A 24795-nucleotide genomic window follows, 5' to 3' on the forward strand; every position below is an offset into this window, starting at 1 on the left:
TCATATCACTGTGCGTTGCAATTGCACATCATCATCACCATTACTACCACCAAACACAACTCGATCGTTATCGCTAAACAAACGTCTGCTACACCCTGTAAATTTTAAATAAGCACTAACTTCACGTAATCACACCAAGTATAATAAGTCGACATGTGCGGAATTATGACTTTACTTAATGTGCCCCATACAATGCATATAATTATGTTAACGTTTATCTGCATACATCACACACAATAAACTTATATATTTAAAGTTTGGTTAAGTTGGAGGTGAAATTGATTGCAATAGGACCACGCCCATCAGCAGCGGCGCCATTCGCATCCTCATCTTTCTCGTCCTCTTGCTCCTCCTCCGCTCCGCCTTCCCTTCGAGGCCTACGCCTTGGTGAGGTAGAATCCACCCTGCCCCTCTGCCTAGCCGTGAGGTCCCAGTCGGAAGCATCCATGGCGTGGTTGTCGTACTCCCCCAATCCACCTGTCCCCTCTCCAGCAGTGGGCTTCCTCATCTGGGTGTGCACAGAAGGCACCTTAATCTTACGGTGACCGAAGTTGAGCTGGAGGTAGCTGCCGAAGCACCAGAGACCGACTCCACGGGAGAGGGACTGACCGCCGAATGCTTTACGCCGCTGAATCTCGGCCTTGAACTCCTCAATGTCCCGATCCACCTGTGTATACGTCAGAGTGAAAGGCTCGATAAAGTTTGGAAAACTGAATCAAAGCTTCTTTTTTTTTCAGACACGGTAATTCTTAATAAAACACCGTGAAAGAATGGGAAGGTAACTCTTTCAAGTTGTTTCAAGTTGATTTATTTCATTTCCAACAAACAAATAATTAGGAATACAATGAAATGTTCGTATTATTATACAGATGTCAGGAAATCAGTACAATAATGCGAGGAACATGATGAAATGAGCTAAAGACAGAGGTAAATTATCAACAAAGATACAAATAAATTTTATATCATTATGGTAAAGGCAGAAACAAAATTGCTGGAAATGGAGGGGACTGCTAAAAAGCAGAGCTTGTAATAAGCAGTCCCCTCATGAGAAGAAAAAAATGGGGAAAAAATCAAAAACTCTTTGATATAAAATTACATTTGCTGTGATTAAATTGTTGAAGTTGATTAAACATAAAGTTGGTTAATCTTCAACCCAGTACACACGAATCTGTGGTTTTAAGGTGCGTGCTCCTCAGCACATTGTGTAGCCCTGGCAACATCAGGTTATAAGTTATACTATCATTTTTTACGTGATATTGAAAATCAAATAGAATTGAATTAATAAGTTTACTGTAACGCTTTAAGCCACGTGTCTTCATGAGAGTCTTTTAGAGGAAGGAGCAGAAAGAAGGGAGTTAGAACCAACCTCGTCGATCTTGTGTCTGAGTTTGGTCTCCTCATCAACCTCCTCGTCGTAGATCTCCTGAATCGACCTCATCTGAGAGCTTCGCTTCTGCCCCCAGGAATCACGGAGTGCATGGAACTTGAGGAATAATTATGGAAATGAAATTAATATTTTGGAATTGTACGTCTTGGCTGTTGAGTTTAAATTGATGGCGTTAATAAAAACAAATTTGGATGATATGAAATAGAAAGATGGAGATGAATAGAAATGGATGGATAAAAGAACCTTTTCTGAGAGTTTCGCTTCTGCCCCCAGGTATCACGGAGTGCATGGAACTTGAGGAATATGGAAATTGAATTAATATTCAGGAATTGGATATTTTTGCTGTTGAGTTTAAATTAATCGCGTTAATAAAAACAAATAAAGGACATCAGGATGATCTGAAACAGAAAGATGGAGGTAAATAGACAAGGATAAATAAAAGAACAGATCGAGAGAGTCATGTCAATCGTAAAACACAATTCAACGAGGAGACGGAGCAGTAATGAACAAAGAGACAGAACAAAAGGTTGAGATGAAGCAGGAAAAAAAATGACGATGAAATGCCAGAGGAAAAAATGACGATGATGGTGATGATGAGATGATGATGATGATAATGATGATGATGAGAAGGAGGAGGAGGAGGAGGAGGAGGAGGAGGAGGAGGAGGAGAGGGAAAACTACTCTCAACCAACCTTTGGAGTGTAGACAATGATGAGCACGAGGCTGACTCCGAGCCAGGCCAGGGCGGCCACGGTCGGGAAGCAGACAGGGGGATTGTTGCTCATGATGAAGGCGAGCGGGGCGCTGACCACGCTGAAGGTGACGGAGCAGTATGAGGCGATGCCGGTGACGAACGTGTCGTTGAGGGTGATGATGGTCATTGACCTCGTCTCGTAGGACAGAAAGGCACCTGAGCCAGAAAAAAAGATGGTGGAACTTTAGGCGCCTACTCTCAGCACTCCTACAACACAACAAGGTTTAAACTCGGTTCCTGCGATTGGTGTCATTGAACAAGAACTGTCCTGGAACTGATTGTCAACTGGCTGCAATAAAAACAACTCGACTCAAGAATTAATTGATTGAAATAAAGCATACTGTCTAAAGTGATTTCATTAATGTGTTATAGGCTCTAAAATCCTACAAATGTGATGGTGTTTTCTTCGTTACTGCGCTATATGAATTCTTGGTATATCAAAAATTGTCAGCTACAAATGTTTCAAAGAGAATGACAAGTTTGCTTGTTCTCTCACCAAGCAGCAAAGCCAGGCCAAGAAAACCCATGAGGGCACCAGCGAAATAGACTCCCATACCACGCAGACAGTATTCCACTTTGTAGAAATAGCGCGTATTTTCGTCCTCGTTGTACTGCAAAGAATACAAGCAAATTAAAACGACACATGAAGAGTTTTTTTTTCGCGAAATGAGCTAACTCCATTTTTGTCAAGTTGAAATATTTGTGATTAAAACTGCTAAAAACAAAGATAATAATAAGAAAATGCAGGATACTTTTAAGCATAACTTCTAGAATATTTCTTGTTATGTCACAAGTGAGGTATAATTAATGGATCTGATGATTGACTTACTTTGAAATGCTTAAAAATGACGCTTAGCTCATTTTGCAATAAAACCCTTCATAATTATGATATTCCACACTGGAGACAGAGTGTGCACATAATATCTTTAGAAGGGTAATTCTATTTTCTAAAAGGTTGGTTTTTAACAATTAGCATCATATTTTATCGTCCAATCGTTTTCAACAATTAGGAAAAAACAGAGAAATGCATGATATTTTTGAATATTGCTTGCAATATATATTACCGCTTTCTATTTAATGATATCGTTTGTTTTACTAAATGGCTCTGCATCAAAAAGATAAGTTAATCTAGGTTTGTGTATAGTTCCAACTGCGGGGTCTTGTGATTCGAGACACGAAAAATACCGAATGCTTTCAACTTTATTTGAATGGCCTTATCAAAATATTGAATAGAAGAAATCAGCTGTGTAAAACCAGGGCTAGACACCCTCGGGAAAGTTTGACTTGCCAGCCCTGACAGTGCCTGTGATATTAATGCATTACTTCATTCCAAGCTGTGAGAACTTCTCGCTGGATCGGAAACCCTACGGTCCAGACGATGAGCACGACGAGACAGACGATCACCAGCGACATCAACGACCGAATCATCAACGGTAGGTGAGTACCCTGCATTGTAACGCCAACACAAATAAAAAACAAGATGATGATTCAAAATTCTGATTTAGAGGCAAATCTCATCTCACATCTCAAGTAACTCGACTCTCAACTATTTCGACTGGTCATACTGGTATTCAATAGGAATGTTTCTTGAATTGCTGCTCAATTTTGTAAAGTGTGGTTGACTCTGTCGTAGAACTAGCACGAACACGTGACGAACAGACAACAATCGAATCAACTGACAACCATCTCGACCATCTCATGAACAATCAAGGTGCCACGTATATTCCTTGTTCGTGTGACGGGGAAAAACTCATGAATTCTCCCAACTAACATGTTTACCCATCGGTTAGCCAAGAGCTCAGGTTTAAATTCAATTGCAAGTTTAGATTTTTTTTTTCTCCATCTCCAACAAAACCAGTACCACATACTGACATACGCGCAATAATGAACGAGATGTGAATATGATAAGTAGATAAAAAAGCATGCAGGGTACATTGTACTTTTGATGAGAAGAAAAGTAGTGAATCTTTTGAGTGTTAAATGATTTGTTGGATGGAGATGGGGGTACCGGCTAGATAGTGAAGCGTATTGATTATGATTCCCACTAGAAAAAAAAAAGAGATCGAAAAACTTTATTTGTATTGGTGTCTCAGCTCTGTTTAAAGGTCATTTAAGATGAGATGGATTTCTCATGAAATCACATTTGTCACCAAGTGCAACCCACAAAGAAGATAGAGAAATGATTTTGATGCCATTTTTACCCATACTCTTTTTCACGCTCAATGGCAATGGTATTACAAACACCATTGAAATGTCTCATTACATCATTAATATTACATTATTACATTCATTTCCACGGCATCCTACTGTATGGGAGTAAGCGTCCTGTCGTAAGGTAATGACTATTATAGAAGAAGTTTTCCAACGGATGGTGCATCACATGCTAGCATCCCCCCCTAAAAAAATACATCCTTGGTAACTTTCATCAGTGACATCAACCCAAAAGACGTTAGTCAAGAAGCTTTTAAATGAAACAAGAGTTGTAAAATATAACACAAATGCACGAAGTTCCTGCCCAGTGGCGTATCTAGGGAAAACGGCGCCCGGGGCAAGCGCGAAAATTGCGCCCCTAATTTCTGAAAAAGTGTTCAACCCCAACCTCATCCCGGTACCGTAGGGACTTTAAACAAAGTCCACATGATATGCTTTTTCAAGCACTTAAAAGGAGTCTTTTGAGGGTGATATAAATGTAATGAATTTTGATAAATTTTGGCGAGCGAGCGCAGCGAGCGAGCCGAAAATTTTTATGTTTCAGCTTACAAAACATAGAATTCTCGTCATTTTTTGCTCATCAAATCTTACAATTCTAATCAAGATATAGTGACGGCCTTATAGATAAATTTATACCAACAAACTGAGGACTTAAAAAAATACTCTAAATTAGTGAGCGCGAGTGAGCCAAAATTTGTATATTTCCGCGTCATCATCACGATTTGTTCTCATCTTCTTCTCTTTTTTTTGGATAAATCTTGGCGAGCGAGCGCAGCGAGCGAGCCGAAAATTTTTGTACTTCATCTTACAAAACATGTAATTCTTGTCATTTTTTTGCGTATAAAATCTCACAATTCTAATCAAGATATAGTGACGGCCTTATAGATAACAATTTATACCAACAAACTGTAGACTGAAGAAAAATACTCTAAATTGTACGAGCGAGTGAGCCGAAATTGTATATTTCCGCGTCATCATTACGTTTTGTTCTTATCTTGCTTGATTTTTTCTGCCCCCCCCCCTGTATGTTCGAAACCGTTGGCGCCTTCTTTTGATCCAATTGGCAATAGCTTCAAAACGAAAGAAATTGCAGCCGCTGCTCCGTGAAACATATTGCCTGCAAGATATAAAATGACGTGTGAACACAATATACATTGTCATTTTACCGCGTCATCATCACGTTTTGTTCTTACCTTCTTTTTTTATATAAAGTTTGGCGAGCGAGCGCAGCGAGCGAGCCGAAAATTTTTGTATTTCAGCTGACAGAACATGGAATTCTTGTGTGAACACAATAAACATTGTCATTATGTCCGTGTCATCATCATGTTTTGTTTTTATCTTGTTTGATTTGGTTTTCTGCCCCCCACCATTCTCCCTCCTCCCCCCCCCCCCGTGAGTTTTTTTTTCTTCTTCTTCTTTTCTTTTCTTCTTCTTCTCCTTTTTTTCGTTTTTGCGCCCCCAAGGAGTGGCGCCCGGGGCACGTGCCCCCCTTGCTCCCCCCTAGATACGCCACTGTTCCTGCCCCCCCCCCCCCGGGTATCTTACCGGTTTCCACAAGTTCGCTTTCATGACCAGCAGTTTGTGGGCTCTGTAAATCTTGGCGAAGAGGGCGCCATACGCTAAGCAGAAACTCAGCGTCATCGTCCATGCTCTCACCTGGGAATGGAGCGGTGAAAGCGATGAAACGAAATCGTTCCGTACCGAAAGTCACGAAATTCATCACGAAACATTCTATTCATGCTCCAGTTAAAATTACCACTCATAGATTAAGAATTGATACATTTGAATTTAGCAACTTATCAAAAATATATCACAGCCACTGATAACTTTCGAATCTTGAGCTGCAATAAAGCAGCCGAGATAAACAATTCTATGGCAATTAATCGTACACATGTATAATGGAATTATTTGTAGGAGTTATTACTCGTCCCTACTAACAAGAACAACATGAAGCTTGCATTATCTTAAACGGCGTTGCAAACAAAAGTAGTGTCTTGCACGACAGTTTTGTTTTCTAGATTCAAAGTGAATAATGTATAGCCATTCTAGTTGTGACTTATTTAAAGCAGAACTACAGCTGATTATCGAATATAGTTCATCTACATGTAACAGTTGAGATTTGATTCGTAACCAATCGGTAACTCTGGCAAAAGAAATGAACCATTCGCAATTTCTGAACTCCCATAGTAATGACTTATTATTTTCGATGTACGACAGGGATGACGACATTGCCTTTACCGTGCAGAGTATGACCTGGTTGTCAGCTCCGATTACGTCGCTGCCGACGCCCATGAGGAAGATGGACACGTACATGCCCACACAGCCGATTTGACCGATGACGAGAAATGGGGCCGAGGCGCGGGAAAAGGCTCTAGTGTGCAAGCGTAAAAGGATTTTTAGTTCAAATCTTACCCATCCACTGTATCCTCTCTCCACTGATATCATCATCATCATCATCATCATCATTATCATCATCATCATCATCATCACCATCATTATCATCATCATCATCATCATCATCATCATCATCATCATCATTATCATCATCATCATCATTATCACCTTATCACCATCATCATCTTCGTCATTACCATGACTACCTTTCATCGTGTCCTTTAATCATTCTTACATCAATCATATCCACTGACAGTTCAACAATCAGCACCCAATGAACCTTAACAAAATCTTCATAAAATGAAAATTATCGAAGATTCTGTTCCATATCTCATTCAGTCAAGATGATGCTATACAGACAAAGCGATTTCTAGTTTTATTCTAAAACACTCTGATTGACTGCAGCTTTGAGCGTCACTATGGCAACGCTTACGATCGATCCCAGTAGAGGACAGTCACTGTGAAGCAGCAGACGACGAAGAGGATTCCCGCCACACACAGAGCTCCAAACACGTACAGATACAGCCGAGGAATGGTGGCAAACACTATTTCTTCTGTCGTCTGGTCTTTGGGCGGACCATCACCTGCAATTTTTATTCAGAAAAAAGATAATCAAGATAAAATTTACGAAGACAAACAACTAACATCCATGAAACAAATCTATACCAAGTGTTTATGACTTCCCAAGAGTATCAGCGTCTCCATCTTACGTCAGGCATTCCGCACTGTATTTTCTCAATGAACAGGTCCGAGGTTCAAGCTTTGCCTATTCCCTATACGTGCCACAGAATAGACGAACAATTTCTTCGCCTTCTCGACCTTTTCGTCTCGCGTCCAAATAGTTACGAAGAACCGAATTATGATATCTCACCTTCTTGACTTTCCGGGTCCAAGAAAGCGAAAGGGCATGGAATGTGGAAAGGTTGACTTATAAAAATCAGTTGTTGTTAATATCAATATTCGTAATTTTTTAGATATAGTTATAGAAATATGTTATGGACAAAGTCAGTTGTTCAAGTTGGGAAAGGACGAATATTTCTGCAGCTATACCTCGACAATCATTCCATTTCATTTCATTTCATTTTATTTCATCGTGAGGCCCTGAGTATCTTGCCGCTCTTTAGCATGTTATGCACATCTTGCAGTTGTTGGGCTACTCTGTACAGAGACGGAACAAGTCAAATTCTTTTAGCCGTGATTTTCTTGTGTCTTGCTGACGACACTTACCCGCCCACTGTAAGCCGGTGATATTCAGCTCTGAACCGGCCAAGTCGTCCTGCTGAAAAGCGTAGAGACCAACCACTCTTTCGCTCTCCTCTGTAAGAACAGAAAAGACACGAATAAAAATTTAGATTTTAAAAATGGAAAAGAGAAAAAAATGGCATAAGAAGGAGCATGATTTCCAAAACGGAAAGAAAGCACTCCCCGCTAAATGTTGTGACATAGCTGGACGGCGATAAACCAACTAACTGGGCATTAACTGGGAAGAATTGAAGAATTGTAAACATTGGTAAATACCTATCAATCTGCCTGTCTTTCTCTATTTGAACACAACATCCATATTATATATCACAGACGGAGAGACGGAGAGACGGAGAGACGGAGAGACGGAGAGACAGGGAGAGAGAGACAAAAAAAAGAGAGGGAGAGAAAAGGTACAAGAGGATAACTGATGATTGTTACGTTTGTTAGTAAGTAAGGTTCCTGTGAAGTGCCAAGCTTTCAATGAAGCTATTTCATTATATTATCAAATATTGTCAATATGGGAAAATTGTAATTACCCTAACGACATTCAATCGTACAGAAATCGATAAAATCCGTAAAGTGTGTTTACCTCTCACTTGACGAATTTCGATGAGTCCCTCTCTGTCTCCAGTGTCTGTGAAACTTACTGAGCCCTGAGCAGCAGCGAAAAAAAAAATGAGCAGCAATAATAGTCACTACGATTGAAACATTGATAACGAAGATACATACGTGTACTTGACAATAACTAGGATGATGTAGATGATAACAAGAACAATAGCTACAAAATCAATGGCTACATCATAACTGATGAAAATAAAACAATTAATTGTGATAAAAATGGCAATGTAGTGATAGATATGATAATAATAACAACAAAAAATAACAACACATTAAAATCTTGCATAACACATCTTTGTAAGAGAAAAGGCAATGACTTTATTATCGTTGTTGCATTATTCATGAATGGACATCACTCTACAGTTAGACCACCAGTAGGCGTTTTCACATCAGCCCGATAAAAGTCCAAGCTCGAGATATTTTCCAATTTCCCAAGTCAGAAAAAAGCGCGCTATTTCGAAACATCGGGCTGATGTGAAAACGCCTGGTGTTATCATAGCAAGGTATAGACTGATAATAATTGAATGCATGTTACATGAAATAAACATTAGAATATTTGTAATTCTGAACAAAGCAAAGACGGGGGGGGGAGGGCTTTGTACATACTTTTAGTGTTCTAATGGAAAACGCTTTTTTGTTTTGTTTTGCTTTCTTTTATTTGCATCTGTATATCTTTAGCATCCATAGTCCAGGAAGCTGTTAGAGACATTTCTACAACGACCATGTTGTTTGAAAGAAAACAAAATGGAGCACATGACTGTGCTGTTGAGGCGACCTTATGACATGGACAAAATGACAGATGTATACTGGTTAGAATCTAACTCATAGATCTCATCATACGAGGGAATATTATAAGAGGTTGGTATGTGACACCATTGTGTATACGTACAGTATATCATATACTTCTGTGAATATGCGTGTATTCTTGGCATTCCCCCCCCCCCCCCCCCGCATATTGCATGATTTACAGCGAGTGAAAGTGAGGGAGAGACATTAAGAAACAGTGTACTTACGGAAAATCCCTCGAATCTCAGATTGTAGAGACTATTCATGAACGCGTCCTTCAGTTCAGAGTTGGTGTAGGAAAACTCGTGCAATTCATCGGTGTCATTTGCCGGACCTTTTAATGAAGAGATGGGATCAATAAGCGTTAACAAATCAGAAGGTTGATGAACCAACCACTGCCTTAAATTATGTGGTGTTTTTTTTTTCTTGATTTCGTCGAATCACCATTAATGGAGAACCGATGTGTTTTTAGAGGCCGTTTTCAGCAATGGAATTAACACGTCACACGTTCTCACTCGCGTTTAATGAATGGCGATAGTTTTATCGTGTTATCCTTTCATTCGCCCTACGTGCATTAGGGACTTAGAATTGGGTCAAAATGAGATTATTCTGTTCCCCGTTCAGACTATATTGGTTCTGCCCGTTTCCATGGTAATTTGCTTTTCAGCTTTGAACTAATTCTTCCATGGCATTCACTAAATTTAACATTTCAGCTGAAACAAGATGGACGAAGTAAGAACTCAGCACGCTCGGAGGTTCATTCAAGATTCTGGACTTCATTCTTTTTTATATCACAGGTTCTTTAATTTTTGTTTCGAATGAACTTTAAGGCTGAGAAAAGACACATATATCTTGTTCGCTTATTTTGAGTTTTTTGTTTTTTGTTTTTGTATGTTTGTATGTAGGCCTATTTTTTTGTTGTTGTTGAAAAAGGCTGGAATCAATCTGGAGATGACATAATTCTAAGATCAAGAGACAGGGGAGTCTCAGAAAAGAATTATTCTAACGATTAGAAAACAACAATATCAAAAGTCAGTACAAATCTTTTCATCTACTAAATTCAACATGGATACAACATGGACTAAAAAGGAAATACGAGGTTTACCCGAGATTCCGGACTTTTTTTTGTTTTAATCACATGAACCTCTTTTATTACTTTGTTTAGAATTAACCTTTGGTCTGAGGAAAAAGAAGTTTGCGGATTTCTTTAGTAGTAGTAGTAGTAGTAGCAGTAGTAGTATATAGTAGTAGTAGTAGTAGTAGTAGTAGTAGCAGTAGTAGAAGTAGTAGTAGTAGTAGTAGTAGTAGTAGTAGTAGTAGTAGTTGTTGTTGTTGTTGTTGTTTTTGTTGATAAAATGCTGGAATCAAACCATCTAGTAAGATAGAACGAAATCTGGAGATGACTATACTCTGTGGAGACCAAGGGCTTCAGTATAACAAGGAAAGAAATTCTGATTGTGATTTTTATAACGATTACAAAACGATGTTATCAAAAGTATTTACAGATCTTTCCATCTGCCCACACAGTCCATTATCTTTACATGTGGAGATGGAAATGAATAAAATTCAGATAGATAGATAGAGAGAAAGAGAGAGAGAGAGAGAGAGAGAGAGAGGAATAAAAAGAATAAAGAGGAAAAGGACTACAAGACTGTTTTGCCGATAAAAGAGTCCATTTCTTCTTATCATTCTTTTCAAGCTTTTTTTTCTAATCTGATATTTCGGACCTTCTGTTGCCATCGAGTTTATTCACACCAAATCAAGGATCGTTATTTTCATAGTGTTATTTCATCGGTGATAACAACACATCAAATATGGATGACAAACGTGACAGAGCAGTGACAAGGGACAACTAGGGAGATGTAAAACTTGACGACTATTCATAGATCCCCGAGATAATTGCCAACAACCGACCTTCACTTCGATTCAGCAATTAAGAGACAGCTAGTCCGGTTTGAATGTTCTACGCCACTCACACAGCAGTGCTTGGCCATCAAAATTGCATGAATACCATTGTCACATTGCTCCTCTCAATTAATATTCCGTGCGTGTCCGGTGAAATTACCAACTTACCACAAAAATATAAAAAAGCGGCAAAAACGGGTCAGAAAATTGCAGTATTAACCGAATCAGAGTAACATTGAACATCCTTTCATAGTCTCGTTCACGCTGAACTGACAAAGACAACGAACGTGATGTAAATGGAGGAAGAAGCTATATGCAGCAAATAGGCGGAATACGAACGGAGTGTAGAAAGAGAGCGAGGTAGGGAGACAATAGTAAAGGACATTTATATTGCGCAGCTACTATCATAATATACTCTACTGCGCATATTACTGCGCACAATACCAGCATGTCCTTGTTACTGCCTATTCGTGTGTTGTTGGTGTTCTTTTTTTCTTTTAACTGAGTGATTGGCCTCGGTAAAGATTGAACAAGCTACTTCAAAGTCAGCTCATGAGCATATTGGTATACAAAATGCACAGGATAGAGTGCGTTAGTGGAGGCGTAGCGCACTCGAGACCCGAGAGTGAGCTGCATCTCACTAACGCCACGAAATAATCCTGTGCATCATTTGTTTTATAAAATGGGCCGAAAACTAACAGCATTTTTCACGTACCTTTGTGGGTCAATACCAGTCAGCTAATGTAGCACTCGCTCGAGAGAGTCGAGTCAAGCACGTCGAACTCGGAAATCCCGCACATGTAAGTACTGTACGTATAAGAGTATACTGTATACGTACGCCACATATTATGTTATGCACACAAGAAAGGCCGGCCGGCAGCCCGAACTAGAAGTTGTTTACAGGATTGACAGCGCGTAAATAGTAGCGCGCGACACACTTTAACAACTGATTGAGTGCGCACTGGTACTGCAGTGCAATGGTACTAAAGTAATCAAAGCCCACGTGACTCATTTCAGCGCTTCCTATTGGCTACGTTCTTGCACCCATTTTATAATACAAATTATACTACTAGGCCTACATTTTTTTTTTTGTCAGTTGGTTAGGCACTCCACTCGTTTTCAAAACAATTTATGGATTTCGTCAATCCTGTTCAAACAAAGAATCAACTTGAGTGGAGTCCTTCAGTTTACACTTTGCGAAACATCCTTTTCATTATTTTTCACTTAATTTCTTACAATACCTTTTTTCTATTGATATTGTCAAACACTAGGCTTCCTACAGTCCCATCAGGTGGATGTGTTGGCAAGCACCATTTGTGAAGATTACATGAATCACCATTACATACAGGGCATATAATGGCAGGATATGGTGAAAATGCGATATCTGAAATCGAAGTTCTCTGTACCTGACGCCCCATTATTTATTTCTCTGTACAAAACTAGCAATCAGATTGAAACCCCTCCTTCATCTCGATCCTTCATCGTTTTTTTTTTCTTCTCCCTCTACTTCTATTTCTTCGCTCTTTCTCCTAACTCAAGATACTAAGTAAGATGCACTCTTATCAATAGTAATGATTTTGAAATTTTACCACCAGTTACTACCGAGAAATATATATTTCTCGAAAAAATGTAAACAGAAAATGAGGAAACTCAAAACTGCTAACGTGAACGATGTTGTAAAAACACACGGTTACCTCTCGACGCGGCCTCGTGCAGGGTCAGTGCGATACTCCACGCCGCATCGTAGGCGTCCGAGGCGGACGTGGTGACGTCCCCTGACAGCCCCGCACTCTCGGCTCGCATTGCGAATGCGTCAGCTAATTGAGATGCCGTCTGCAATCAAGAACAGAGACACACATTTAAGAGATTGCATAATTTTCTGTGAGCTAGGTTTTATAATCTCATTCACCATTAATCAAAAGCAAATTCATTATCCTCATTTGCATGAGAGATGAAGAAATTCAGAGATGAATCAAACTCCTGCCCGTAAGGCAAGAATCACTCAATGTCATCACCACAAAAGTTAGTATTTTTTTTTTTTACCAGTCCTTGTAAAATTGTGAAGTTATAGTTTTTACGGTAAAAGCTGCAATATTTCCTTTTTTTACCACTGATTTTCGCCACATTTAGTGACAAGCATTCATTTGTCTTTGTTCCTGTTTCACATATAGGCATCAGCAATGAAGCAGTTCAAAGTAACAAGTCTGACTTCGTCATACACAATAAAGAACCATTTATTCATTCATTATGGATGATTTTTCCATCTCCAACTGAAACATATTTAATCATGAATATGATTTAGATTGAATAAGTGCATAAATTATGTAACATTGCAATGCACAATAGACGAACTTTATAGACTTGAACTTTATAAGTATGAAATTAATAAGGGGGAAAAAGCAGCAAAAGGGCGTTATTTTCACTGTCGTTTCGGAGCTCCAGTGCTTGTCTGCTTTAAAGTGATCATCCATATATCTGATATCTGAATGATTTGATTTGAATGACTTACTAGTAACCATATATGATGAATTATGTCTGAGATATTGACCAGACCGCAAGGTACGTACGTATCCCGAGACTGTTGGATCGCCAGGGTAAAGACTCATCGGCAGAGCGCTCGTGGAAATGTAGCCATCGAGGGCCGCGTATATCTGGGCTGGAGTGCAAGACGTCGAATTGTCGGGTTTCTCCCACCACCGAGCGCTGTACGTGCCAATCAAAAACCAGGCGTAGTTTTTGCCGTAGAGATTCTGCTTATAGGCCTGTGTGGAGTGACGGATCAATTGTCACCATGTCAAACACTGAGACACAATTCATACAATGAAATGTTTGATATGAAGCATGAATACTTTGTATATCAAAAAGTAATGTCTCTATATTGACACTGAAGAAGGGAAAAGGGGAACTAAATAAAAATATATATAATAAAAAGAGAGAGAGAAGGAGAGAGAGAGAGAGAGAGAGAGAAGAGAGGAAAATAAATGAGATTAAAAGTGACAAAACTCTCACAGCGCAAAGCCTAGACTAGATTTACAAGTAAAAAAAAAATACGTTTTCAAAAGACTCATCTACTGCTTGTGTGTCAGCCTGCTTGAGATGCCTAGGTAATTTGTTTCATGACAATGCACATATGGCTGCCAGTTGGAAAGATTTTGTTGGAAAAACAAATGTTAGTATTGTGGTGTGGCTAAAAGAATTTTTGATTAAGAGCAAAGGTTTCTTGTCTGACGATATTTTGTTATCAACTTTTGTAGATAAACAGGGCCTAGTTCTGACAAACACGTGAAAACCAGTGTTAAAATTTCGTAGGTCAATTCGCTGCTTAAGCGACAGCCTGTGCAATTTTCTTAATACTAGATTTACATGCTCAGATTATCAACATTGATTCTATGACCACACTGTTTCGTATTAAGTAACTCAACCCACTCTTTAAGGCTTTTTCATTCAGTCATAATACTATCATAGCATCGTTTGTACCATATTGCTGCAATATTGTGATTTGTAGCCGTCATGGGATTTTGAAATTCAATGTTTACCAGGAACTAGAAGAAGAAGAAGAAGACAAATGTATGATATCAGTTTAAGAGCTGTGACCAGTATACATGTAGATTGGGCATTGATGGCATAAGCAATGATTTGTATCAGTACACTGCAAAAAGTCCGGTGTTAAATAGTGAACACCGAGCTGGTGTTAAATTTTCGGTGCTCATTTATGGTGTTAAATTAACACCTCCGGGTGTCATTTCCAAATATAAAACTGTTTTTTGAAGAGTTTCTTAGTTACTGCACTTCTTGTTAATTTTGAACTTCAACAAGGCGATAAAGAATTTTCCGATAAAGTACTTGATTTTTGAAAAAAAAAAATGTGTAAACACATTTACACCACAGTAACACCAGTTGGTGTGGTCCCCTATTGAAGCTGGGCGGGTGTTATACCATTGAAATTAACACCACCAATATCAAATCAACACCACGCGGTGTCATTATTGAATTAACTCTAGCGCAGTGTCAAAAATATCACCAGCCACAGTGTCAAATTAACACCACGAAGTGCCAGGCGAACACTTTTTAACACCGTCACAATACATTTTCAACACCTGTGGGTGTGGTCCTCTATTGAAGTTTGATCGGTGTTAGATTTAACACTCGTGGTGTTAAATCTAACACCGATGTTTTGACAGTGTAGCAGTCTATAGTGACGGGGTGAGTCAAAAAGTGACGGATGTTCTTGTTTCATGTTCCAGCAAGAGAAATGGCTGCTGAAATTGACCCATTTTCTTTTGTCTTCGTTAGAGATGACGAATTGTGTTTATTAGAACGCTCTACAATGGTTTCATGAACGACCGCCTTTTTCATACACGAGTGGTACAAAAAGGAGTAAATTTGTCCATGAAATTCAGAGCTCTTGCTTTGAGATGCTCTTCGGGTAACCTACATTTTGCTGACAAAGTTCTTCTAGGCTTATTTTGGGGCTGAGCTACACCGCTCGGCACACATTGAGAGTCTTCTGAGACATCGTCTTCCGCTGATATTGCTTCCGTGACTGAAAGCAATTTTTCCTTGAATTTAATGGTATACTTAATCAGCATAACATGACGCCATTTCACAATGTAAACAAAAATGGAGCGGGCCACAGATTGTTGTGATAGCTGATGAGAATTCTCCAGCAAAACAGACAGTACAGAGGGTGGATCGATATATGGGATACACACACACATTTGTAAAAGGTGAAAAATTTTTGTAAAATTTGAAGTTTTTACCAGATGAGCTTCAGATTGTCACGTTCGCATGTACCAAGGAAAGACATGGAATCACCGAGGCACGTAAGAGGAAGACTTTTTTTTTTTGGGGGGGGGGGGGGGGGGGGGGGGCTTTGAGTGGGGAAAATTTGATTGTCCAGGGATGACACGGAAAATCGGTGCTATGCTTATTTGCTGGCGATTCATAAAGTTATCAAAGGCTCTTCATGAATATATGGGCAGAGAATCACTGAGTAGGAAGGGTCAGTAATGTCACGGGAAAAAAAAAAAAAAACCGGAAGGGAAAATGCATTGCGGAAGCCGATTCAGCAGTGGTTGGTATGACTAACAGTTAGGCCAAGGAAACGTGAAAGAAAACAAAAATGTACGAGGGAGAAACCATGAATAACAGAGAAATATAGAAGAACAAAACGGTCCCAAAAAAGACATTAGAGATATCATGCATATCAAAAAAGGAAAGAATTCTCGACAGTTTTTTGAACGACAATAAAATCAGGATGGAACACAACCTATATTCGCAAATACACGTTTGTTTATCCAGCGGCTTCCTTTGATTTACTTTCCTTACATCGCTCTATCACGCATTCATGAAACAATAAGAAATATGATAGTCATCAGCATTATTATGATCACAATATTGCAACAGAGTTTGAGGTGTCTTTTTTTATTTAAGTAAAGTAGATATAAAACAATGCATATAAAAAGTACGTGCTCATTGCAGCAAGAAGATGGTTATAAAAACAGAAAGCAGGATGGAGAAAAGAGGAATTTAACTGCGTTACCATAGTTACGTCGACCGATGGAAATAACGTTTACGATGGAAAGCTGAATTTCGTAATGGCGTTTTAACAAAAAGGTATGACGCACGGGCTGAGTAAGTAAGATAATACTAAGTAAAATCCAAAATTAAATTGTTCTGTAATCGCAGAGCAAAGACTCGGAGGTCAAGAATAAGTTGAAGCGGTATGTAAAAAACAAGAAACTATTCATGAATGCGAATTCAAGGAGGAAAAGAGAGCGGCAGAACGTTATGTATAAAGATAAGTCTATTGACAATCTGTAAACTTATTAAAAGTGGACAGGAATTCAAGATACTGAAGAAAGACAAGATATCAATAGGTGTACAATCTCTCTGTGAACAGGTTGAACAAAAGATGAATGGAGGAACAAATTTTAAGAGGAATGAACGTAAAAGGCAGAGTAAGAACAGAAGGAAGAAGGAGAGAAAGAGATAGAGAAGGACATATAGATGAAGAAGGAGAGGGAGAGATATAGAGGGAGAGATATAGAGGGAGAGGTATAGAGGGAGAGATAGAGAGGGAGAGATATAGAGGGAGAGATAGAGAGGGAGAGATATAGAGGGAGAGATAGAGAGGGAAAGATATAGAGGGAGAGATATAGAGGGAGAGATATAGAGGGAGAGAGATATATATAGAGAGATATATATAGAGAGAGATATAGAGGGAGATATATATAAAGAGAGATATAGCGGGAGAGATATAGAGGGAGAGATATAGAGGGAGAGATGTAAAATAATTATGAATATAGGATGCGTAACCGGATGGAGTTTAAACCATTCTTTTTTTCACTCATCAATTCACAGTCAAGATATCTCAGCAATACCGATTCTCTTCTGTATTTGAAATTCAGTGTCACATGCCCTTATTTTTTTTTGTTTTTTATGTCGTAATCTAAGGCCTTGTAGATATTTTTTTCTTTTTTCTTCGTTTGTGTCTGAAACAAGCTATCATGGTGCTTGTACCTTGTTTCTTATTCTTTGCATATTATGTGATGTATATCCTTGTCATACTGTATGTATAATGTTTGTATTTTTAACCTGTATGTGTGGACCCCTCTGAAAACCAGCCTTTGGCTGACGAGGGCGTTCCACCCCATGAGTGGAAAATAAAAATTGAATTGAATTGAATTGAATTGAATTGATATAGAGGGAGAGAGATAGAGAGAGAGAGATAGAGAGAGAGAGAGATATAGAGGGAGATGTAAATCTACCACGTTAAAGCTATAAGAGTATCTCTCTCCCATCCTCTCTTCCTATTTTTGATCTTCAATCTCTCGTCGCCTTTCTTCTTCTTCATTCCAGGACGCCAGCTTCACTTCAGGGAACTATGCGATTGATTTTATCCGATGGTCACTCCGATGGTGATGGCACTCGCTCTAATGTCCTCTTGAAGAATCCACCCAATATAGGATTCAGGGTGGAAAGGGAAAGGGCTGTTTATTAGATTAGATTAATTTACCAGTCAGACTATTAGTTTGAAAGGATCCACTTGTTCGTGTACGGAGGAAATTGAATGGAATCCTGTCAACTAAATGAAAGTTGTGGAGGTTCTGGTATGAGCATGTCATCTTGTTTTTACGTTGACTGACCAACACACCACGCAAAAGTTACAGGTATATGCGAATTGCGGATTTCAAACAAAAAAAAGTTACAATCGAACATGATCGCTAGGGCAGCACTTCGTGAAATTTTTAAACTGTTTTAAGCTACTGCAGGCGCGCCGGAAGCAGTTTTGGATTGGGGGGGCAAACATTGGAGGGGGCTCAAGATTAGACCATGCATATGTTACACAATATACACATACACACACACACACACACACACACGCACACACATCTATTATATATATATATATATATATATATATATATATATATATATATATGTAAAGTGGCGTACGGTGGGTCGAAACATGGGGGAACCATAAAGTAATTTTGACGGTCTGTACTATGCTTGTGCGTGTGTGCGTGAGCAATAATGGGACTACAATACATTACGGAATGTGATACATTCAACAACGCAGTCATTGAGGAACATTGTAAGTTTTCCTTACATGGATTATGGAATGACGGTGTGAAACGATCGACAAATTATATACTGTCAGCAACATAAGGTGAATGGCATAACAATAAAATGCGAGCGAGCGAAGCGAGCGAGCTTGAAAATTTTGATATTCTACAGTTCCAAAACTGGAGTTTTAATCGTAGCTACATATTTCGCTTTGAAATAAATGGGGGCGCATCGGGCGCAATTGCTGGCAATTATTGGCAGCAACATTTAGGAGAATGGCATAACGATTCAATGCGAGCGAGCGAAGCGAGCGAGCTTGAAAATTTTGATATTCTACAGTCCCAAAACTGGGGTTTGTAGCTTTATCTTTCACTTTGGAAATTAATGGGGCGGCGCATCGGGCGCAACTGCTGGCAATTACTGGCAGCAACATTAGGAGAATGGCATAACGATTCAATGCGAGCGAGCAAAGCGAGCGAGCTTGAGAATTTTGACATTTTACAGTCCAAAAACTCCCGTTTGTAGCTATATCTTTCGCTTTGGAAATTAAGGGGGGGGGGAGCATCGGACGCAACTGCTGGCAATTACTGGCAGCAACATTAGGAGAGTGGCATAACGATTCAATGCGAGCGAGCGAAGCGAGCGAGCTTGAAAATGTTGACATTTTACAGTCCCAAAACTCCCGTTTGTAGCTATATTTATCTTTCGCTTTGGAAATTAAGGGGTGGGGGCATCGGGCGCAACTACTGGCAATTACTGTCAGCAACATTAGGAGAATGGCATAACGATTCAATGCGAGCGAGCGAAGCGAGCGAGCTTGAACATTTTGACATTCTAGAGTCCAACAACTGCCGTCGTGGCTATGTTTTTCGCTTTAGAAATTAAGGGGGAGGCGCACCGGGCTCAACTGCTGGATGCGAGCGAGCGAAGCGAGCGAGCTTGAAAATTTTGACATTTTACAGTCCAAAAGCTGCCGTTTGAAGCCATATTTTTTCCCTTTTATTCATATATATACATATTTATTTTATTTTCTTTGTTTATTCATTTATTTTTATTATCATTATTATTACAATTTTTTTTTTTTTTTTTTTTTTGGGGGGGGGGGCTTTTTGGGGGGGCAAAAATGCGTTTTGCACCCCCACTTTTTGGATTGGGGGGGCGGCCGCCCCCCCTGCCCCCCCACTTCCGGCGCCTATGAGCTACTGAAATCCTTGCATCTGATTGGCGGAAAGCAGCTTAATTGTTAGTGAAAATATCTGACATAACACTTAATGAAATGCTCCCCAAAATTCAATGTCAGTAGCTACATTTGCCTTTATGGAACGTAACCTAGTATGGATCCGTTATAGGGTGAGGCGGAAATAAGTGTTCCACACATTCATACGGATTGGCTACATTGTGAGTTTTGGCAAAATTCTCGGTCCATATGAGGTCGAAACGTGTAAGTTGATGCAAAGTCCCGTAAAGAAGACAAAGATCATTGGGTGTTGTTACCTTTGATTTCATCATTGCCCACACTATGCACTGTGATGGATGTGCGGTAGAATGTGTAGTGAGCCAGAATGCATTCGAAGTGCATAAATATCTATGGGTTCGTGGGTTCGTGGGTTCGTGGGTTCGTGGGTTCGTGGGTTCGTGGGTTCGTGGGTTCGTGGGTTCGTGGGTTCGTGGGTTCGTGGGTTCGTGGGTTCGTGGGTTCGTGGGTTCGTGGGTTCGTGAGTTCATGGGTTTGTGGGTGCCGACAGGGAAGTCTACAAAATCAAATGTGATAATTTGAAAATTTGAAAAAATGATTTTTTTCTTGTTATTTTTAGCGAAGTGGGGAAGTATGTGTGCATAATAATGTGCGAGGGTCTTTCACGAGGGCCTGTTAGCGGGTTGGAGTGTGTGTGTATGTGTGTGTGTGTGTGTGTGTGTGTGTGTGTGTGTGTGTGTGTGTGTGTGTGTGTGTGTGTTGGTGTGTGAGTGTTCCCGAAATTGCACATCTGTGGAGTCAACACTATTACTGATTAATTTGGATTTGAATGAAATAAAGTAATAAGCCGCTGTGCTCGACCTATTGAAGCAACGTGAAAGGCACCCTCTCCAAATTGCATCCATGTCCCTTGCAATCCCGGGCTAACATTTGTACTTGTCATTAGCCGTAATGGATGGCGGCGCCACTATGATTTAATAAATGGAGAGTGGTTAGGTGTTAGCTCGCAAAGTAAGCACTCCGGCCACTAAATGGTCATGTGATAGCCCGGGTCAGATCAGTTAGAGAGGACGCGATCAAGCTAGGTTTGAGTTTTTATGTTGCTTCAGTCTCCTCCAGTTACAACGTATGATTGATTGAACAAAAATGATAATGTTTCTTGTTTGCTTTTACCCAATATAAGGCAAGAACGATTATTTTAATCATAATTACATCTCTATTAAAATTAAATTTCATCCCACTTGTTCAAGATAAAGGGGTGACTGCGTGAGATGGAATCGATTTTGGTATAGGGCCTAACTTAACGATGTGTCAGCTTTCTGAGTAAGCATTTCCACCATTTAATGGCCCCGTAGGCCTATACGTGATGTAACCTAATGCACAAGGAAAGATTGTTGCATCGAACTACATCACAAGACCTCTAATGCTGTGTTGCCGTGTACTGTATTCGCCTCGACTTCCAGTGTTTAAATGATTGTACACGAAACAGCAACCGAACACGGACAGTGAGTTGATTCTTGTTGAATCAACCAGGGAGGTGGGAATCTCTCTTCCACCTCCCTGAATCAACTTAAAAATTAATTTCAAAATGGGGCATTATTGACATTATCTATTTCACACAAAAACCCAGTAAAAGCACAGCCATGTATCATCCACTCAGTAACTATAGTTTCTAATAATGTTTTGTTTATTCCTTTATTGCTGTGTGACATCTATACATCACTTTACATTGTGTATCAAAGAGGAGGATGACGAAAACGATGGTAAGGATGAAACAGGGGACCATTTCATGAAACTTTCTGTCGGTGATTTACACTGATAACTGTTAAAAGCTACTGAAATCCTTGCGTCTGATTGGCTGATAGCAAATTTGTCGGTGAAAACCTCCGACGAACTCGTTGATGAAACGCCCCCCAGTAAAAATGAAAGGAGTAGATATTCAGCAGGAACAATCAGCGCAAAGTGTCCAGGTGGGTGTTGCAAGAAAGTTGCAATCAATTACAAATCCAAAGTATCAATCGCAAGTCTTGCACTCGATTGCAACTCGACTTTCTTTCATCGCCCCATGAGAGAGCTTGCCTATAAAAGCAAACAATTTTTTGCTTCTTACGAGCTTAATTCCCATGTCAGTCCCAGAAAAGAAATATGTCAATTAAGTCAATAAATAAAGTTGGCAAATAATATATTTCCTGACTTACCTCACAAAACACCTTTCTCGCCATCGTTTCTTGGAAATTACCAAAAATGATCCACGCCCCTTTTTCCTGGAGGAAGTCGAGGAATTAAAATCAAGCAAGGTCAATCAGAAAAATGCAACAATAATCAAACATAGTGTATAGTCAGAATCATAGAAATCTGACAGCAAAGAAACAAATAAATAAACAACTAAAAATGAAATTCATCACAAAACAATAGACATAATAGTAGAAATTGATATCAGTGTCAATGACATTCATATACACAATTCTGACAAACATCTTTGCAGAGCAGAAGAACCCTTTTTACAAAAGTAATCCCAAATATTATTCCTCACAAGAATGTGTGCAATATCCAAGCATACTTGCTTTAAAATGGCGTTTAATAACGTTTCGTTTGTTGTTGTGTTTCTCTTCGTCTCCTTGAAACTCGCTGAACCAAAAGCGTTTATTCTTCAAACTGAAATTTAACTTCAGCGGATGAAGATTCGAGTATCTACGTTTCTTATGATGGCATCGTTCTTTGGATAAAACCTCGGTCGTCCTGACGTTAAGTTTCCTTCTGGCGTTTATTCATTCTAACTTAATTAACCTGTGATTGCAGATTGCCGATTGGGGAAATCCCCGTGGCTTTGCACACACCGTCCAAAGTGCTGGCACAGAAAAGGGTTAGAGAAAGGACCCATTATTAAAAGCAGCACTTATAAGGTATAGGCCTGTTTTATAAAGGAGCTCTACAGCAAGACGTCAAGCTGCGATACACAACAGAATTCATGAAGTTCAGCAGAGTAGTTTTGTAATGTATCAAATGACATGAAAGTATATTCACATTAAATGAGGAAAAAAAAATGCCAGTAGACAATTCTATGAACTTTGTCGTCAATAGTTCCCTGCTTTTTTCTTCTCTGGGATTATCATGATCGGTTACCATAGAGACAGGATCGTTAGCATTGATTGCAGCCCATGATACTAGCATGGTATTAACTGAGGCATTCAATACGATTGAAATGGACGCAAACAACTGCAAAGTGCCTATAGAACTACTGCACACGTCATTGATAAGGACATAAGATTTACTGACATATCATTAGATGCTCTAACCATAACATTTGAATTACTCCAAACCTGAGATTTACTCACCATATCTTTAATTAAATCTCTATTCTTGATATTATGTAATGACCACGCCACACAGCAAACTATTTTCTATTTGCACAATAGACATACACACAAAAACGGATACTTGTCAAAAGCTAATCTAACGTCATCTCAAAGAATTCCCACTTGCTCTTTGAGTCTCACCGTCAACAGACCGATACGTGTTTAAAACCATAAACATTTCATTTCATTTTATGTCATTTCTTTTGCTTTCAAAAACACAAAATCGTTACAACGTAACAATATGATCTGTACAAGCAAGTGTGTCATTGTTATATTACTACATCTGTAAGAAATGTTCAACTTTGAGTCATCATTTAACATATCATTCATGTCATTTACCTATTGTCATACCAACACTTTGGTAGAACTGAGTTTAACTATATGCTCGCTGAAAAATGCCACCCACGGCACGTTTATTGGATATGTCAATAAGATGATGATAGAAATCACTGAAAAATGTCAACAGAATCATGATATTCCTGTCCAGCATTTCAGCCCCACCATCATATAGGCAGCATTGGATCTGCGATACTATTGCTATGGAGCGCCTCCTCTCGAGATAGACAACGAGAGCTCAGTTGAGAAGAGCTGTTTAGTGAATGCGCAGAACAACTTTCATTCTTTTTATTTATTTATTTTTTTGCCTAATTGGCAAATAGGATTAGCGTCGCGGATCTAAAGTTGTATATCAAAATACAAAACTACACAACAAAGACAAAACCACAACAACAACAACAACAACAACAACAACAACAACAACAACAACAACAACAACAGCAGCAGCAGCAGCAGCAGCAGCAGCAAAGAAAAACCCGTGAAGCAAAACTTCACTAACGAGGCAAAAATTATTGTAGGGCCTATGTTCGCACGTGTGTGTGTGTGTGTGTGTGTGTGTGTGTGTGTGTGTGTGTGTGTCGCTGACTAAGGACAGATAGGATGAACGTGAAGGAAAAATGTTTTATAATTTATTTCAGAGGGAGAAACAGAAAGAGCGAGAGCAAGGTGAGGTCTGAAGTCTAAAATTAGAAAATGATGAAAGAAAATAAAGACAAAAACTAAAAGGGAGACGAAATACAACCCCCATCCCCCCCAAAAAAAAGAAAGAAAAGAAAAAGAAAATAACCGTAAAATCAGTGAGGGATGAAGCGGAAATTCAAGCTCACAGAGAAATAATAAAACAGCGGCTGTCAGGCCAATATCGCTTAAGTAACGAAAGCATAACAAAGCCGCTTCCGTGCGCTACATTGTCTTGTCTCTCTTTCGCTTGTACAAAACTCCTTTCCTATTGACTATTCTTCTTAATGGAAGCTACGCTTGAAATATTCATATTTTGATCTGCAAAGGATGGACGGGGGTGATCTAAAGGGAATCGTGC

General features: G+C 39.3%; 1 protein-coding gene across 1 annotated transcript in view; it reads right to left on the reverse strand.

The window, feature by feature from the left end:
- Window positions 1–250: 250 nt before the first annotated feature.
- LOC139716112 (gamma-aminobutyric acid type B receptor subunit 1-like) overlaps window positions 251–24795 on the reverse strand; it is a 47410-nt gene continuing 22865 nt past the window's right edge. The window contains exons 5-18 of the mRNA XM_071627669.1: window positions 22263–22328; window positions 13868–14062; window positions 12995–13133; window positions 9623–9729; window positions 8581–8644; window positions 7974–8063; window positions 7180–7330; window positions 6591–6723; window positions 5898–6008; window positions 3465–3587; window positions 2638–2752; window positions 2080–2297; window positions 1367–1483; window positions 251–667 (exon numbers count right to left, since the gene is read on the reverse strand). Coding sequence (XP_071483770.1) covers window positions 251–667; window positions 1367–1483; window positions 2080–2297; window positions 2638–2752; window positions 3465–3587; window positions 5898–6008; window positions 6591–6723; window positions 7180–7330; window positions 7974–8063; window positions 8581–8644; window positions 9623–9729; window positions 12995–13133; window positions 13868–14062; window positions 22263–22328 — 2046 coding nt within the window. The remainder of the gene's footprint in view (window positions 668–1366; window positions 1484–2079; window positions 2298–2637; window positions 2753–3464; window positions 3588–5897; window positions 6009–6590; window positions 6724–7179; window positions 7331–7973; window positions 8064–8580; window positions 8645–9622; window positions 9730–12994; window positions 13134–13867; window positions 14063–22262; window positions 22329–24795) is intronic.

The sequence above is a fragment of the Diadema antillarum genome, unplaced genomic scaffold (genome assembly GCF_040938485.1).
Source record: "Diadema antillarum isolate AM-2024a unplaced genomic scaffold, OU_Dant_1.0 scf00000061, whole genome shotgun sequence".
Lineage (NCBI taxonomy): Eukaryota > Metazoa > Echinodermata > Echinoidea > Diadematoida > Diadematidae > Diadema > Diadema antillarum.